The sequence below is a fragment of the Ammodytes marinus genome (assembly GCF_949987685.1).
Source record: "Ammodytes marinus genome assembly, chromosome: 22".
NCBI lineage: Eukaryota > Metazoa > Chordata > Actinopteri > Uranoscopiformes > Ammodytidae > Ammodytes > Ammodytes marinus.
The window spans coordinates 21,637,710-21,657,743 of record NC_137226.1 but is presented as its reverse complement, the minus strand read 5'-3'; the positions used below and the strand labels follow the sequence as shown (position 1 = coordinate 21,657,743).

At 40.6% G+C, this 20,034-nt stretch overlaps 1 protein-coding gene across 1 annotated transcript in view; it reads right to left on the bottom strand.

The window, feature by feature from the left end:
- hmga2 (high mobility group AT-hook 2) overlaps positions 1-20,034 on the bottom strand; it is a gene marked incomplete at its 5' end in the record, with an annotated part of 50,532 nt that overhangs the window by 14,862 nt on the left and 15,636 nt on the right. Inside the window, one exon of the mRNA XM_080050697.1 lies at positions 19,230-19,271. Within this exon, the coding sequence (XP_079906823.1) occupies positions 19,230-19,271 (42 nt within the window). The remainder of the gene's footprint in view (positions 1-19,229; positions 19,272-20,034) is intronic.

Genomic DNA, 20,034 nt, shown 5'->3' with positions numbered 1-20,034 from the left:
CCAATCCCCATACTTCCCTACTATTTAGTATGCCAGAAAAAGATTTAGGATGTCCCAATACATTGCACGTCAATTGTAGTATGCTGAAAATACCCAAATGCCCCACTAACTCCAATTGCATTTTGGAGTATTCGTCTTTATTCTTGACATTTCTCAGCATAATGAAACCAAATCTTCCTTATCTGATTTTTTTCTTTCCTTTGGCCATAAAACTCTCTTGTACTTTAGTATGTAGTGTAGTAAAAAGAAAAAGTATGGTTGCGTTCCGAATCGCATACTTTCTACTATATAGTATGTAGAAAAAAGATTTAGGATGTCCCGATTCTTGTGGCCAGATTTAGGATGGTTAGAAGTACCCGGATGTCCTACTTCATGCGGCCAAGATTGTTAGTGTTGAAAAGGGCATCCTATTTGGGCGATTCTGACCCACAATCCAGTGCGCACGTGAAGTGACGTAACATCGACGAAGCCTCCATATGAAAACAAACGGGGATGCGACGGATATAAAAGCAAGAGGCAAGATCAAGGCGCAATGTTATGATGAAATAAGAGAGAAAAGTGTGTCCCAATAGTATGCCTACTGCATCCTAACTATATTCTTTTTATCGTCGGATGTAGTATGTAGAATAGAAAAAAGAAAGAGTATGCGATTCGGAACGCAACCTATGTGATTTGGAACGCAGCCTTTATCTCCCATGAAATGCAGCTGCCTACAAAGATGTCCGACAAGTTACAAATGTGATAGTACCCTTGGATCCTCAACACTATTCTATCAACTAAAAAAAAATAGCCAACATTTTAAAAGTGCAGGCCGCCAGACGCCGACCGCCAGCCCGGCATTCGCGATGTAAGAATTAATAAGAGTTTGAAAATGTCATCAATTGTAATTGACTGAATTTATTAAGTGGTTCGGCTTTTTAATACCGAAAACATATTAAGGCCAGTGAGGTAAAAAGAAGAAAAGAAAAAAAAGTCTAATCATTTGTAACGTCCTCATCTGGTATCAAACCCAGATCTACAGCATGCCACGGGCCGTGTTTTCCCATTCATTCTCTATGGTAGTCCTAATCACTACAGATGTAATATATTTTTGGCCACAAGTGGGATTTTTGGGGGCGCTGTTTCCCCTGTATCTCTCTTAACATTTACAATTCATTCTCTATGGTAGTTTCTTATCACTACGAATGTAATATTATGTTTATATGACCTCCATGATCCAAGAGGCTTTATTGTGGAGCACCTGAGCTGTATAAGTCCATCAGAGTCAGGGGGCGAGGGGCGTGGCCTGTCAAACATTGCATTTTTTAGCTATATGGTTTTCGCATTTGTGGCGCCCCCTATGGGTTCGGCTCGAAAAGCCTTGGGGGACATGCTACCACACGTGTTATATTAGTGTTCCACGAGTTTAAGATGATAGGACCTATGGTTAATGAGTTAAGGCCAATTAGCTGCTAAGCCCCGCCCCTGCATAAGCGTTTTGGTCAATGGCGGCTATGTTTTTTAACCTATCCTACTAATCTTTTACGGACATCTGTATCTTATGGGGGATAAGATACGGATGTCCGTGATCAATTTGTTGTTGGTTGTGTTAAACAGTGTGGGCTGTTAAACCTGGAATGTTTGCCATTTCAATTGTTAAAATGCAACTTTACCTAATAGAGTGTTTAGGTTGGTCAACATTTGACTTATCTGGCAGGTTTTTTTTTTTAAATACTTGGGAATCCACAGCCTGCTAAAGTGAAATGTCTGTTGAGTAACAGATAATCATGGTGAAGAGGGAGTAGGGTCGGAAGGAAAAGCCTTGGATTTAATAGTTGATCTACCTTCTGACTAGCCTGGAACTCCAGACCCTGATATCTAGAACAATAGAGGATCAGGCCACGATCAATAGTAGTTTCCAACTCAAGGGGCGGCTCCTACTCGTGCATTTCAAATGCCACTGCACGTAATTGGATAGCAATACAACCAATCAGAGCGATGCACAAGGTGACGTATTAAGCCTCGTTCGTTTAGCAAACAGCGGTTTAACTGTTAAATTAAACTTTTGCCGTGGTCGGTCTGCAAAACAGAACATTCCTCTTACTTGCTAATGAAAGATTTGAGTGCCGTCTTCCAAATCGTAAAACGTCGAGGCCAAAACCTCTCAAACTCAAACAACATATCCGCAGCCATCTTTGATGTTTACTATCACGGCTTTGAAGGCGTCACTGTCGTCATCCGGTTACGTCCGCCCCAGAGCACCATACATAGGGCTGTGGCCCGCCCATATCAGATAGAACGATTTGATTGGTAGCTCAGGATTTCATGACATATTTAATGAGCTTCAATGGAGAGTGCCCAGACTAACAGGCGCAGCAAATTTAATTTGCCAGCGCCTAGTGGCAGGTCTGGAAATGCCAGGCTACCTTCTGACCCTTACCTATGGCACTCTGGCCAGGAGGGGCTGGAGGAGAGGGACATCTGGACTGCCTAGCAAAGCCTGCCGCCATCAGGAATAAGCAACTGCAAATGGATGGATTGAACTGATAGATTTATAGAACCATTTATAAAATCAAGCCATACCAATAAGGGGTTAATTGATATATTGATTATCATTATTTATAAAATTAGCTTCACATAACCATCCATGATTTTAAAACCCGACTCAGATGTTTTCTAACGGCACATTTTGGAGTGTGTCAATGTTTCAATGAATAGTATTTTATCATTGTCTCAAAATTGTTCTTCTTCTTCACCCACTGGAATGTATTTTGTCTCATGTCTGCTTTCTTTTTATGCTTGTCTTATATTTCATTCATTCTAACTGCTGCCATTTTCGGCCAGGCCTTGCTCGGAAAAGGGCTCATTTGACCTCAAGCAATTTTGCCTGGTGAAATAAAGGTTAATTAAAACAAAATAAAAATATTAGGGTTGTCAAAATAACGCTTTAATTAATCACAGAAAAATTAACGCAATTTAAAAAAATTAACGCAGATTAATCGCACTTCTATAATGCCCTTTAACCCGGTGCAAAAGTGGTGCGCAGCTGCACCTGTAGCTTGCAGACACGGCCCGCACGGGTAAAAAGGAGAAAAGTAAAGAGAGAAGTAGGGGAAAGGGGCCGAGGGCTCTATGGACGGTTTATGGGATGCTTCGGGCAAATAAGCATGAAGGTAGGAAGACATCTTACTTTATCCTTCGCAGTGTCTGTGCATTATTGATTTAGTGGGTGCAACAATGTAGGTTCAAAACAGTATCTCTCAATCTTCCTCCGTGTGTCTCAATTTTGTTTGCTAGCTGTCTCGTCTCCCGCATAAACGGACACCCGCCCCGTGTGTGTGTGTATGTGTGTGTGTGTGTATGTGTGTGTATGTGTCAATATTACGACGATGGTGAATGAATCGGCATATGCGTATCTGTGGCAGTGCAGCACTGTCTGTTATGGGAGATGGAAAGTCGTCATTTAGTCTGCTTGTTTTTTTGAGAGAATTCGGCGCTAGCTCCTAATCTTATTTCATGCAGAAACCTGGCTGAGGGGAGGAGACAGAAGTTACGAGAGACGGAGAGCGAGACCGAGAGCGAGAGAGAGAAACTGTAGTAGGCTATACAGCTGTTTATAAACAGGCATAAAAGTGTCATAAAAGTATGCGATTAATTTAGATTAATTAATCACAGAGCCTGTAATTAATTAGATACATTTTTTTAATGGCTTGACAGCCCTACGTTTCCCCTCAGCCTAATGAACTGACACTTTGGTTCTGTTGGCTCAATCACTGTTCAACCCCAGAAAGCACACAGACAAAAACACTCCTAGACAAAAGAAAAAAGCATTCAATTGACCAAATTACACCTCAACACCACTGCTAAAGACAAAAGGAGAATAAATGGGCCACCCAGTCACTTTCTATCTCAAACAGAAACTATTGTCCAGGATAAAAGGCCGTAGGTTTGGTTACCTGGAGGGAGTGATAGAAATATACCAGGGCAAGCACAGCATTGACCACCTGACCTACCTGAACTACCTTAAAGATCCTCAATCCCCCCCCTCCAAATCTCACCCAATGCCCTATGAGAGTTGTGAATTGCACCTATCAGGGTCCAACTAAACCCTGCGATTAGGGGGAATTTGCCGAAGGGCCCTTTGTAGAGGAGAAAAATGTCTGTTGTTGCGAGGAATGTGAAAAATCCCTCGTAGACAAGCAGCCTTTTGTTGGGATGGTTTTTGGGGGGTTGCTCTGAAAGGAAAGAAAGGCGCAGACAAATTGGATCGGCTCCATTTAGGAGCCTCTGCTGTTTGAAGTGAAACTTGTTCCCAGCGTATCTCCAAAGGAAAAGAGAAAAGAAAAGAAGCATAAAAAAGTAAATGCAATATGTCAGCTGATCTATCTTTGATTCTTATTCGGTTCATTGAAATCTTCATTTTCAGAATTGAAAACATTTGTTTTGTTGTGCCTGTATAATGGTTGTGAGCTCAGCGGTCTTTAGTGTCTTGGAAGCATTGGCTGCACATGCATGTGGATGTTTCCCAGTGTGCATGCGTGGCTGCTTTGCAACAGGAAGGACTCTATGGCATGGCACTCTGCTCTGCCTTGTTTTAAAGGAGCGTCGCAGATGTTAAGAATTAACCTGTCGTGCCTGGAACAGCTCACTTCCTGCCTCATAATAGTGGTAGCAGAAATACTCTAATGACATAAATGTCCATATCTATTTAAGGAATTTGAAAGAACTGCATTGTGGAGGGAGGAGAAAAAAAAGGCCAAGCCATTGCTACACTAACAACCAGGACACCACAGGCTGTGTAACTTCCTGTGTAAAACAAACAAGTGAATGAGGGGTACTCTAAGTAAGTGCCCTCCTTCTCTTAACTGCGCTAAAAATGTTTATGTTTAGAGTTTGTGAGCAATTTTTTGCAAATTTCATTACAATGTACCTGCAGAAGTTAAGTTGTTATTGTTTTAAGCTGTTTTTATTGGTATTCTCTCATTTTGGACTATGTTCACTCAACATTTTCACCAAATTCTTAATTTACTATGAGGGACATTATTGTGTTTGAAATATAATTGTGAAATTGCAGATAGTTATGACCTAATATTCTGAGGGAGTCCTGTAGACGATTTACAAGCCAATTTCTTTTCCTTTTTTTGTGTATGTTACATTTTTGACAAAAGAAAAATGCAATGTGTATTCAACAGTGCAAACATTGTTTAAAATATCCCAATTTGTTTCCATAAAAAATAAAAAATAATACAGGTAACTATGTAACTATGTAACTAGGTAATTATGTGTGCATGTAAATTGTTCAGATATGATGCATCACTATGTGCCAGATCATTTCTTTATCAGGAAAGTTTTCATATTAAATTTCCTTATTGTAATTAAATTAAATGATTCCAATATGGTATTGTATACTATTGGGATTGAGTAATCCTGTGATGAACAGCATGTTATATGTGAAGCAGCCTTTAACTTCACTGCATACTACATGCTAATGTGTGTAGCAGCTCACTGCCATGTAGTTGTGTCTGAAGACTCAGAGTGAAGCGATTAAACTCTTCCAGGGGCTGCGGCAGGAGAAAAGGGGTTGTGGAAGTTGGGGGAGGGAGGAAATAGGTGACCTGTGGAAATCCGCTAAGGTCCCAAAGAAACTCCTGATGTTTGTGGAGCTCCTGTCTGAACAAAAGGCCTCTAGTGGCTGGAATTCAGCCTTTCAGCACAGCAGCAAACGAAGGCTGGAGGAAGGTGGGGGGTTGAGAATGTAGGGAATGAGGCAAAACCTCTGCCCACCCCCCAACTCCTTTCAGTGTCTCTCTGTCTGTGGTCTCTAATGTCTCTTTTTTCTCCCACTCACACAAATAGCCTGGGGAAGGGGGTACGATACAGCAGCAACCAACCTAAAAATAAACAATTGCACATGATTCAGGATAGCATTAACGCATACCCCATAACCCCCAGAAGTTAAAAAATATGTCATTAAAGCAATCCTTATAGAAAAAAAAACTCTGTCTTCTTTATATGCATAATCATTTCTAACATCAGAAAGATACATGAAACTTTCACAACTGAATGCTGCAAGTGTTCGGCAGTACTGCTGCACATTTCTAGCCAAAGAGATAATCAGCCATTTTGCTTACTATTAAAAACAGAATAGTGATAAAGATAAGGGGCCTCATTTATCAACAGTGCGTAGAAAAGGTTCTAAATTCACTCTTACGAATGAAATTTAGTATGTGCTTAAGTACAAAAAAATCGGTATTTATCAAACGTGCGCTGGCCTATCGTACGCACACCAGTAAGTCATCAATCTTGATAAATCCCACATGTTCTTAAGTACCATGCTCGTTCACGCTCGGACCATTTGCATTCAGAAACGCGTCCAATTAACCATATATGGTCACAACCAGTGTTGCCACAGTTACTTTGAAAAAATAATCTGATTACTGATTACTCGTTACCCCTTAAAATAGTAACTTAGTTACTTTACTGATTACTTGATGTTAAAAGTAACTAAGTTAGATTACAAGTTACTTTAAACGTTACTTTACAGGTTTTGAAACCCATATATCTCAGTTTAAAACATGCACACATTAAGAATCATTGAAAATATATAAAATAAAGCTTCTATAGGCTAGTAGCCTATAGGCATACTGTTTTCAAAATAATAAAAATTATGGTTTAAAAAATTTAATAAAAAAAACGTTTTTCCCCCCATGAAAATAAATGCATTCCTCCAAAGTGCAAAGACAGTAGCAGTGTCTTTAAACTTAACGTGCTTGGCCCTTCACTCTCATGCATTAATTTGACTTTTCTCTGCGATGTCTCATGTGTTGATAGACTGGGTGTGAGCGGCCACCGGTCGCCACGTGACTATAAGTTTCCAAGTTTTAAACACTTCTATCTCTTCAACGTCACCGTACCCGAATCCTAAATATCCCCATAGCAGACGCTATATTTCATGGGGGGGAAACGTTTGTTTTGCGCCACTGTTCAGCTCTGACCCCGTTTCCATTTGTCTTTAACATGTGGTTTTTGTGATCCGATCACGTGAATACAGCTCTAACTACAGGTGAAAACACTCTCTAGACGCATTGAGATCGGATCACAAAAACCACATTCGAGAGGTGGTTTAGGTCGCTTGTGTCCGATGTGTCCGCATTCATTTGGTAGTGGGAACACCAATGTGACTTTTGTCCACATTAGGGACCTCCTACTCAACTGCCGCCACCTGCCTGAGTGGAAATACGTTGAAAATGCATCACTGGCGTTCATGCAGCTTTTATAGAAGCCTCATGAACGTTAGTTGCATCCGCCAGTATTGCAAATGACAAGCTTTCTGTCCTCTGTTTTCATTTCACTGCGTAAATCTGAAAACACGAAAATTGCTGCTATTGACTGGTGAGCTGCAAGGCAATGTCTTCCTGTTCTTATCTGTTTAAAAATAAAAGTCAACTCGCATCAGAGGGATCCTCCTCTTCAAAACATGTAAACGTGTGACACATTTAATGAATAATCAATTAGAGCTCACCTAAAAATAAGTGTGCCATGTAACTATTTATTGTATTTAGGATTTTAGCTCATTTGGACACTGTTTTGACCGGCTGTTTTCATTGATATATTGGCAATATTATATCTACTTTCAGTTTCATTACTGAGTCGCCACGAAACGTGATCAGTGTTCTTAAAGAAACTTTGATTATAAAACAAGAGGTCCAAAACACAGATGATGATTAAACAAACAAATGTATGACTTTAAATTACACTAGAAATGCACGGGTAGATTTGACGCGCGTGGCGATTATAGATATAAAGAGAACGCTGGCGGTTCTAGTGATAATGCAGACGTTGACACTCTTAAATGCTTTGCTTTGTGCTTGTAATATCACTATTCTACCACTAGATTATGTTCGTAAGCATGGTCAGAGCTGTGCTTACATTTACACACATTCATAAGTCTAAGTACATTTTGGTCAATTCCATACTTTGCGTAGCAATGTTCTTACGCCCTCCTTACGCACAGATTTGTGCGTAAGTACGGTTGATAAATGAGGCCCCAGGAGTATATACTGAGGTTTTCATACTTACTGCTCGAAGCACAACAGTGTTGAAGAACTGCTGTCAATATGTTTTACGTTACCAGTTTGTTTGGAATTTACAGAAGAAAAACTTGATCGTCATCATAAACAAGCAATGCATTAACATCATCTCTGGTGAATAATGTTCAAATCATTGAAGGAAAAACATAATGACACCAGGATGACTTCTTTAAATTCAATGGGTTAAGGATCATCAAACAGTGTTCTGATTGCTCTCAGGCAAACTAAAGAAGACAGCACTGTAATGCATTTATAATAATATAATAATAAACCTGCATAATACTGGCCTTTTTCTAAATCACTGTTTAAAAAGTGCTTCACAAATAATGTAAGAACAGATCAAATTAAGTTAAAGAAAAATTTTAGGTGATTACAAAAGTAACAGATTCTACACTGAAGAAAATAAACATTGGATAAACTTTAAAGAATTAAAGTAGTCTGTCACATCTAATATTTTGATTCAAAGTAAAACAATCATTTGTTCTAACCTGATAACATGTTTTACATTGAATCAAAGCTAAAATATTAGGTGTGACGGATCACTTACATTTTTTAAAGTTCATCCAATGTTTATTTTTTTCAGTGTAGTAGTCCTAATGGCAAACGCTCTGTCATCTTTGAGTTTGAGGTTGAGATCTTTGTACTCAAGGGAAACAAATCATCTGTGTATCTCAGGGAGCAATGGGTCACGTCTATAAGTATTCAGATTTTGTAATTAATCAGAAAAGAAGGTAGCCAGTGATCACAATGGGAGGGAGGCCAAGGTCATTGAAATACAGTCTTGTTTCTTTGTGAGGAAGGCATAAAAACACTTTCTTGGTTTTTAAAGAGATCCTATTATACTACTTTTCTGGTCTTCATTTCTTGTTAAAACTGCTATAGAGCAACCTGACACGAATCACATCACAAAAAACTATGTAGATTTTCGGGACACTCTTCCTCTTACCCTAGGGAGCACAGCAGTCTCTCTCTACACACTGCTTTGAGCTTCTCCGCCCCTCCCCCCCCTGCTGCGAACCCCACTCCGTTGTGATTGGTTACATTCCTTCCAGCAGCGGGAGATTTTCAGGAAGGTGGGGGCATGCAGCCGGAGCTTGCCTGAGCAGCATTACTATACATGGAAACATGACAGAAACTACCCGAGCGTGACAGAAACTACCCGGAAATTTGAACAAGTTAGTTCTCGACCGGCTGCCATAGTGTTTAGTGCTCTGCATAGCCACCCCAGACGGTCAGCAGGGAATACGTCGAAATTCATGTACGTAATTATTTGATACTCTAGTATGGTTAAACATGACTATAAATCATTATAACAACGTTTATAGGTCATAAAAGTCAAAAAGTATCATAGGTCCTCTTTAACAATGAGAAATGTTCATCATTGTCAAATGCTTCTCAGATGCAGAAATCTGGACTGACCCATGAATACTGCATTTGTGGGACCTTTTTTTATGCATTTTTATTAGATAGGACAGAGGTGGATTGGAAACAGGGAAGAGAGGGGTAAGACATGCGACAAAAAGGCAGTGTGCTTGGCTCAAACCGCGGCCGCTGCCACAAAGACTTAATGATAAGACTCTCCAATTGACGATAAACAAAAGAAGTATTAGCACACTCCGAAATCAGCATGTTTTTTTTTGTTTTTTTTAAGATAATTTTGGGGCATTTTTATGCTTAATTGATAGTTCAAAGAGACAGAGGTGAAATGGGGAAGAGAGGGGAGTGACATGCAGAGAACGACTGCGGGCGGGAATCGAACCCGGGTCTGCTGCTGGGCCCGGCCCAGGGGGGGGGGAGGGAGACGCCCTACCAAGTGAGTTAAGGGCGCCCCAAAATCAGCATATTTTTAAACTGTGAATATATCTGCTATCACACAGTTGTCTAGTTGATCCACAGGAAACTGGCCAGTTAGCCCAGCGTGGACAGCTGAGCTATCTAGGTCACTTGGACAGCGCCGGCGTACATAGTGAGAACTATACTATACTGCTGTATTCAACAGATGTTCAGCTCCGATGAATGGGACAGCTGAGCAAAGAAAATCCAACAATCTACAGAAAACCAAAGTTCATCAGGAGAACATTTGAACAATGAAAATGAATACTTAAAATCGAATGACGGACAAAAGACTTTAAGGTCTACAGTATTGCTAATGGCCCCTTTGAGGCTGTATTTGGCACAGTGGTACATGGAGACATTTGGGCTTTCTCTTCTTGAACTATTAAGATAATTTTGTCCAGGGCACAGGGAAAACATTATGGCTCCCTGGTACCAGCCATGGATGGACAAGCTTTGTTGTTTACACCAAGGAGCAACTCCTCACCAGAAGATTGACCAAGGTACCCAGGAAGAAGCTGGAAAATCCACAGTGAAATCAGGAGGATTTACCACAGCTCATGCACGGCGCAAGGATTTTTTCTCCACCGGGGCTAAGGAGGGGCTTGACCAATATGTGGGGGTGCTGCACTATAACGTAGCGAGAAAAGAGATTCTGCGTGTGTTTCATTAAAACTCGATGTGGCACGTTTATATAGGGTCTGTACAACAGCGTGGGGTCTGGGGGTCCTCCCCCAGGAACATTTTAGCCTCAATAGCCCCTTTTACACAGAGATTGCGGCATATTGACGGAACAACATCACTCAGAGCCGGCATATATTAATTAATTAATTTCGATAAACTCATTTGTTTCTTTTTCTAACTCTAGTGGGAGGCATTGTTTCTCCTGTTTCCATGGTGAATCATGTCATCAGCGATCCATTGACGATGGCTTTTACGCACGCGCTCAACCCAGAGTGAACACGCTCAGAGTTGATTGACCCAACACTGATCCACTGTTCTGAAACCGAAAACCCAGAGTTGCTCATCAACCCTGTTGACCAACTCAGAGCGCAGGCTCAGAGGCTTCCGACAACCAGATGCTGCAGAGTAGCTGTCAGTGCTATCTCTTATGTTGTCCTGTGTCTTGGCTGGCTCAACAAGTTAGTTCAAAGGCCGGCTCAACGCCAGTAGGAGAAGTTGAGCTGGAGTATCAAAAGGCGGTGACAGAGAAGAGGATGATGTCCAAGTTGGTTAGCACACAAAGAAAAACGTCTCAGCCCATAATTGGCTGAATGAGAATGTGAATGCCACATACTTAAAGCTCCACAGTATGGACATCATCAGTTGATTAGGAGGCTACTAAGGTTTTGAGTGTACTTGCTTCTAAACTATGTCTAACTTATTATTTTGCATTTGTCGCACTTTATCGCAGTTTCAACGTTCACCATTATATTGTTTTTACCTTTTACATTTGACTATGCTTTTGCATTATTCCTTTGAGTCCCTTTCTGAGGATCTTCCAAGCTTCATCACTTTATTCAAAGCTGCCGGACAAACTCCTAAACGTGCTGCCCACCACCTCTGCCAGTCTTTCCTATAGCTTCCTCCTGCCTGAGCTCTGATTCCAATGCTTGGCACTTGGCCTTCAGTGTCTGACCCAAGGCCAAGAGAAGCAAAGGCTTGTGTGTGAGATAGGAGTAGACATCTCCCCTTCACACTACATCAACTCCCTTAACACACACACACACTCATTGCCAAAGCACTTGTGATTCCTTGCCCATTCACTTAGTCGTTTCCGCACATTTTAATGCACAGGGCATTAGTCTCACAGTAGCCTCCATTTAACACAAATAAGGGTTTGCATAGGCCCAGAAAGGGGAGATGGGTATGAGTGTGTCCTGGGTGTGAGTTACTTCGGATGTGACTACAGAGAAAGCTCAACACAAAGAGGCAGCTGTATGGAAGGCAGCAGTATGGCCCAAGGACTGGGAAACTGTTTGGCTTCCAGAGAGGAACTGGCTGACCAATGAAAGGGAGGCAAATAAAGAAGTGTGATGTGTCCTCCTCCTTTCTATCCTTTCTACACAAATACAAATGCTTGTTATTAGCCGTAATTGTAACATTGCAAGACCTATCATCTTTGCTTCATTTATTTGTGTTGTATTCCTTTATCAAATAGATTAGATTTTACAAAAGCCCAATGATCATTTCTAGATTGATAGGTTATTTACTCTTTATTACACAGTCTGTCCACCAGAGAGCACAATTACTTTTTTATAAACTGTGAAATCATTCATATCTTACATGTCACTTAGTTCTTTTTTTCCCCTTTGTTTTTAATAAAGATCGATACTGTTAGTCTGCCCTAAAACAATGAATATGGGTATGGCTGCAGAAGTGCAGCTTAAACTACAGGATCTCAAGCAGCCCTCTGGTTCAGTGAATGATATAAACTAGAGGATCTCAAGCAGCCCTCTGGTTCAGTGAATGATATAAACTAGAGGATCTCAAGCAGCCCTCTGGTTCAGGGAATGATATAAAACTAGAGGATCTCAAGCAGCCCTCTGGTTCAGGGAATGATATAAAACTAGAGGATCTCAAGCCATTAAAAAAATAAATCTAATTAATTACAGGCTCTGTGATTAATTAATCTAAATTAATCGCATACTTATATGACACTTGTATACCTGTTTGTAAACAGCTGTATAGCCTACTACTGTTTGTTTCTCTGTCTCTCTCTCTCGCGCGCGCTCGCTCTCCGTCTCTCGTAACTTCTGTCTCCTCCCCTCAGCCAGCTTTATACATGAACTAGCGCCGAATCTTCTCAAAAAAACAAGCAGACAAAATTACGACTTTCCATCTCCCACAACAGACAGCGCTGCACTGCCACCATTTCGTAGCCTACTCATAGGCAAAAATATTGACACACACACACACACACACACGGGGCGGGTGCTAGACAGCTAGCAAACAAAATTGGAGGAAGATTGAGAGATAGGCCTAGCCTACATTGTTGCACCCACTAAATCAATAATGCACGGACACTGCGGAGAATTAAGTAAGATGTCTTCCTACCTTCATGCATCCCATAAACCATCCATAGAGCCCTCGAGTCGGCCCCTTTCCCCTGCTTCTCTCTTTACCTTTCTCCCTTTAACCCACGCGCCCGGCCCGGCGAGCTACAGGTGCAGCTCCGCACCACTTTTGCACCGGGTCAAAGGGCATTATAGAAGTGCGATTAATCTGCGTTAATTTTTTTAATCGCGTAAATTTTTCTGTGATAAATGAATCGAAATTAACGCGTTAATTTGACAGCCCTATATAAAACAAATGTCAAAGAATATATTTTATTAATCTAGATGAACTGTCTTTATTTTAGGTTAGCAGATTCAAGGTAAATTGTTCAAAGTGCTACGAAAGTGATAGGAACTGGTTTTATTTAACTTGAGAGAACTGTGTCACTGTGTACGATGAAGGTATCATTCTAAAAGGAGAGTTTTGGTTTTGAGACCACAGTTCAGCCAAACTAAACTTATACTGATAACCCTGACATGCAGCATGTCTCATTCCAGCACAAGTGCAGAGGTTGTGACAGCAAAAATGTCACTCCAAACCTAACAAGAGCAGTTTCAGTACTGTCGAGGATGCAAGAACCACTCGGCCTCAATAATAATAAAACACAAAGTTCTCCAGGTACTAGTCTTATACCAATAAGCCATTAATGTGATATTTCCTTGACAGTAACTTCAAAACGAAATGGCACAGTAACTTTTTTTATTTTTTTTTACGATACTTTTTTGGCATTTTCAAGCTTTATTAGATAGTACAGAGTTGAAATGGGGAGACAGAGAGAGAGAGAGAGAGAGAGAGAGAGAGAGAGAGAGAGAGAGAGAGAGAGAGAGAGAGAGAGAGAGAGAGAGAGAGAGGGGGGATAAAATGCAGTAAAGGTCCACGGGTCAGATTTGAACCCTCGACCACTGCAACGAAGGCCGGAGCCAATATGGTACGCAATCTATCAACTACGCCACTGGAGCATCCGGAACTTTGGTTTTTAACAGTTTTCATCATTGTTGCCATGGCAAAAAGAAGGCATTTCTTATAGGCCACAAAATGTAGAGAGTGCCTAAGCTTTACTGTAACAAATCTACAAACAGGGAAAAGGCTCTTAGCGTGCCTGTAGAGGAACCAATAGACAGCAGCCATTTGGCAGCAGAAGACGGCTTACTGCTGTGCACAACTGATGAATGAAATCTATTGGGGAGTCCCCGTTCAAGCTTTTACCAGCAGAGGAAGCTGCTCAGCTGCGTAGAGCCTATCCATCTCAGCACCTGCACTCACAGGACAGCATTTCCTGCCAGCTGTGTGCTAGTCCTACAAAGCTATATACAATGCATGACACTTAATGACACAAATGTAAACCCACAGTTTAATATTCAGCAGCTGATCTCGAGTTGAATATACAAAAAAATATTGTGTATAAAAAAATGGTGATATTGATCCATCCATTAGTATAGCTACTTATTACGCCAGGAGCAGTGGATTGGCCTATCCTAAAATGGCTGAGAGACTATTTGGGTTACAGATAATAGAGGGATGGATGATCATGTTTACTTCCCATTTTTCTTTCTGCCAGACACTTTTCTCCATGTTTCCAACCTTAACTCCACCTGATGATGTCAATTATACCCCTGAACCTCAACCAATCAGGCAGCAGAGCAAAGAAACACCAGGAAACAGGTGCATTCATCCAGAGATTACACTACACCACCACATTACCACTACACATCCCCCTGCCTCATGTCCAAGTGTCCAAACAGTGGAGTTTGCTCATTGTCCTAAGTAAGTAATAATAATAGTAATAGTAAGTGGCTTCTCCTGCCACCCTTCGGACGATAACACACAACGTAATATGTATGAATATGCAAAGAGAAAATTGTGTATTGTGTGTAATTGTCCGGAATAATAATAATAAATAATATTTTAATGTTAATATGTTGTATGTATATTATCAACATTATTGTTATTATGAGGCAAGAGCTAAATGTTGAAGATCAGTTTGTCATGATGTCAATGTAACAACTGACAGTAGCATTGCTCTTTGATATTTTACAGTGCATTTCTATAACTCATATCTGTCAAGTGCACTTCACTACTTTATTGCTGTTGCGTGTATCCTTTAATGGTGGGATGTGGTTAATCTCAACAGAAGGAGAAGCTGTTCTGCTGATAGAGCGTTGTGTTAGTTAAACATTTCCTCAGAGAAAACAAAAAGCAGCTGTGAGGCAGAACCACTGATAGTCCTAATGATGTCTGTAGGGTACACTATCTACAATACACAACTGACTATAGCAGTGTGGCCTGTCTGTAGCTCAGCCAGAAACACTGACATAAAGCAAACAGAGGCCGCTTGTCAAGCACACACCTACACACACACACACACACACACACAGGCACACACACAGACAGACAGACAGACAGACAGACGCACGCACAAACACACACTCACACACCTACAAAGGAAACACTACAGTAAACCTCAATCAGTTCAGTCCAAGGGTTCTTTGGCAGCCTGACATTTCAGAAAGTGACTTGTTGATGCACCAGGATGCATCATAATACTTGGCTGATTATCTACAATATTATTACAGATTCCTGACAGAAGATCATTGCGGTGTTTCTGAATGTCTTTGCATTATTGTCTGATTTTATAAAGCATACCATTAAGTTGTTTTTGTCCTATCTTCCTAGTTACCAATAATATCTATTGATTTTATGCCTTCACATTTTTGTCCATAAACTGTATGTTTGTTGTTATTATTGTAAACCCCTTTGTGAGGATTGAGGCCAAAACAGCTTTTTATACAATGACTATATTATATCATTGGATTAGTATTGCTCATGTTTTAATGTAAAGGCAGGATGTCACCGTTTTAGTTGTTTGAGGCAAATCAAACTTACCGATGAATTGACGGATGGTTTCAGACATACTTTTCTTAACTGCTGACCAAGCATTACATTCTATATATTTTGTATGCAAAATATGAATAGCTTACACCTAGTGACTAAAGTAGTCATTTTCTTCTGAGTTCATTATATCTGAAGAAGAATAATGGTCAAAATGATCAAATAAAAGACCTACTTGCAATCAGTAAGATAAGAGAACAATAATAATCGAAATACGGTACATACAATGGAATAAAATGAATGATGGCTATATGCTATAAGTCATTATGTATATAATAACAATGATGCTTTAAACAAGGCTTTAATTCCTTTCTGCAACTTTTTACAGCGTTTCACACACATTGTTACTTGACTATTTGAGGACTGGCCAGATTTTTGACTGACCACGACCAAACAAAGAAACAGGACTTATTTTATGTTGTCATCATATGGGATTGACGTACAATAAGGGGAAAGATTCCAATGTTTAACAACTCCACTTCCACCGTACTTGTGTATTGCCAAATCCTATGCATCACAGCAATCAGGTGAATCTGTTGCCAGATGTACTGCTTGGGTGTTGCTGTGAATACTACAAGTTGCAAAGTGATGATCACAATAACTTCCATATGACATGAAGTAACCATTATGGCAGACTGTGGTGGATTTGGCAGTGTTTCAGAGTGACGTTTAAAGGAAGTTCTAGGGTACATCAGCCATCAGTCACTGATAAGTATCTATTAGTAGTATTTCCCATTAAGCTGGGGTGGGTAACTTTCTCACTGTCATATTTGGCAAAAATGTCATATTAGCCATTCAGCTTTATGTAGTTGAAGTGGTCTGAGAATATCTACTCATCACTTTGCTCTCTGTGTGCCAGCCCCAAAAATTGCCACCGCTCATGTACACTTTGACCAATCAGAGTGAGGCTCCGATTCTCCGTTCTTATTGGCTGTTGGGACTGTCCGTTCACTTTGGCACCGACGTTGCTGCGTCAGTTGCGTGAGCGTTCACAACCCTAGTAGGGCTGGCCCGAATTATTCGAATATCCGAGTATTCGTTTGATAAATTAGTATTCGGATTATTATTATAATTTTTTTGCAAAAGCACCTCAAACTGCAACATATTTCGTCGGCAAATAATGATTAGACACACAAGTTATACAACAATTGTAAAATACACATTAGAATTTCATTTAAAATATATTATCGAATTATTTGAACTTTGACCTAGTTGGCCGCTGCCCTTTCAAAGCGCAACCGGTGATATCAGCTGTAGTAGGCTACGTGATGTTACCAGAGCGAGGCAAACTAAAACGGCACCAAGCGCAGTAGGGAGAGAGAGATGGAGGAAGAATAGAGTATGTGTTCCTCTTAACTCAATAACACAACACTAGCGCGATTTTGGAAGGAAAAGTAGCCTAATGCTTGACGTAATGCTAACGTTAGCTTAGCCGTTTGTTTATGTTCCTAATGCAGCGCAGCTACCGCCCATCATCAACAGTGACTTGCTTGCATCATGGGAATACGCGGTCAATAATGGATATAATATGGACACAAAAGACTATCAATATTGTATCTTTGTATGGATTTATAAATCCCCAAAAAGATGCATGTTCCTGGATGAATTGATAAGCTCCTGTACGGGTTACGGTGACAGAGAGGCCAGCTGAGATTTGGAACGGAACAACAGCTGTTCGCTTCCACGGGGAAAAAGTAAGAACTCCGACTTTATTACCGTTCGAAAGTTATTAAAGTATCAACAAACTACACAGCTTACTGTCTCGGCTCACACACTCGGTTTCAGCGTGTACATTTGGATTATTAATGTTGGTTTTGATGGTGTGTTTTTTTTAGAACGAGTACTCGAATATTCGCTCGGAAAATCTAACGAATATTCAAAGCCTGTAAAATGGTATTCGGGCCAGCCCTAGACCCTAGCAGTCTGCCAGTTTGGCACTACAGCAGCCAACAAACGGCAACAATCAACGGCCCCTAAATGTCCTATTTCCAGTTAAACAACAACTGCTTACACCACTAAGACAGCAAGGATATGAGGAAAGACGGGGAAAGACACTAGTTGTAAAGACATGAACGAGCATAACTGTCGTTGGGAGGGAGGAGCTACAGCAGGTAGAGCGTGTCAGGGAGGGACCAGAGAGAACACAAGTGGAGCGGTTGAGTTATTTGGATTCGAATCTCTATCCCAACTGCTATTTTCTCCCAAATCATATACCCCAGCTTTAATATGATTACTATTATGACTCGTTGGTCATGATAACTTTGTACAGTTATCACTGACTAATAAGAATGTAGATCCCTATTACAGGAGGTGCTTTTGCAGAGGCTAGGTGGACATATAATGTCTATTTTATTTATTTATAATATAATATATGTTCACGTTTAGTAAGGCAATATTGGGGATGTGGTTTATATTAAATATTGTGTTGTAGTGAAAGTCTCAGCCACTCGCGTGCTACTGTGAGCCACTGTGAGTTCTCCTAAGACATTAGATTGGACATAAAGCCTGCAGTGTGGTCCTGGCAGCTTGGCCTGTTGTTGAAGGAGGGGCCCTGCACACTGACGACTCAATGCACATGCACGTGAAACCCAGCAATGTACTCGCTGCATAGACTTTAAAGCCGCCACTGATAAGCTGATACGTTTCGGCAAGATCTTTCACCACCAAACCAGCAGAGTGTGAAAAACACACACTCAATATGTTGATTCTCCTAAATGTAAAAATGCAGACTTTTTATGAAGTCCAACTGTAGCCTTCACTCCCCCGCCCCCTGACACATGAACATCCTGACATAATATATGGAAGAGAGAAAGTTCACATTCCCCGTATCCCTCCTCACCCTTTTCCCGGTGGCACTTGTAACTGCCGGCTGCTTTTCCCCTGCGCTATCAATCAGGCCTGTTACTTTGGAGCTGATAACACTGAGGCCTTCAAGCTGTCACTGGAATTATTTAAGTATTCCTGCGGTCAGCGTGGAGGGTAAACATTTTCTTTGACTGATAACAAAAACATTTGGGAGATCTCCCCTGAACACACACACACACACACACACACACACGCAGGCACGCACGCACACACGCACACACACACACACACACACACACACACACACACACACACACACACACACACACACATAATGAGAAATGACCACAACATGTTTAGAGAGTCAGTGAAACAGTCCATCCCAGTTTTCTTTAAAACCAAAGAGAGATACCTGTTTTTTTCTCTTTCTCTGCCTGACATTCCCGTTCACATTTCCCTCCTGCCACAAATAGATTACATCAACTGGTACAACCCTTTATCTACAGACACCTCTCGTGTTGTGTCCCAGTATCCAGCATATCACAAGATCAGACTTAAAGACAAACACACACTCACCCATTTCCTGGGCCGTCCCCTGGGTCTACTTGACTCAGCTTTCTGTGAAGAAACATATTGGGAGCAACACAATCAGTCTCTTTCACTTCATTACATACATTCTATATAAAACACCTGATCAGCCAAGATGAAAAGTAACAAAAAGCTCCGGCACACAGGATTTAGGATGTTTGGATGTGTTTTGCCATTGGATGTTTTTACTGTAGTAATGGCACTAGATACCATGTTCTAAGATACCCTATTCATTCCAATGACATAGCTCTGTGTTTTCTAGTCTTTGGGATCATACAACCTATGCTTTTATTTTCTCACTATAACTACGCTTTTATTGATGCTTTATTGAACTCGGATGGATAACACTTTTATTGTGCGAACGGTGTTTGTGTCACTGCCAAAATGAATGAAAGAATTATCATTATTACAACAAACATTATTATAACTAATTTTACTGTCACTACATGTATTCAAAGTCAAAAAGCCTTACTGTGACAATGATGTCACAGCACTGTTTCTGAGAACTTACATGTGCACGCCTGTCAGCTATGATAGTGTTCACGAACTTAAAGGTGAAGTAAGCGATTTACAGTTTTTTTTCGATTGCTTAAGCACGATTTTGAAAACAGGGCCCGATTTTTCAAAACACTACACACAATTAGCACACCAAACACCCAATTAGCAAAACACCTCAGACCCTTTGCAAAATGAAACACTCTTTTCAAAACTATACACTATTTTACAAAAAACACATTTTGTCACCATATGAAACACACACTTTTCATATTACTTAATTCTGTCTGAACCAGTT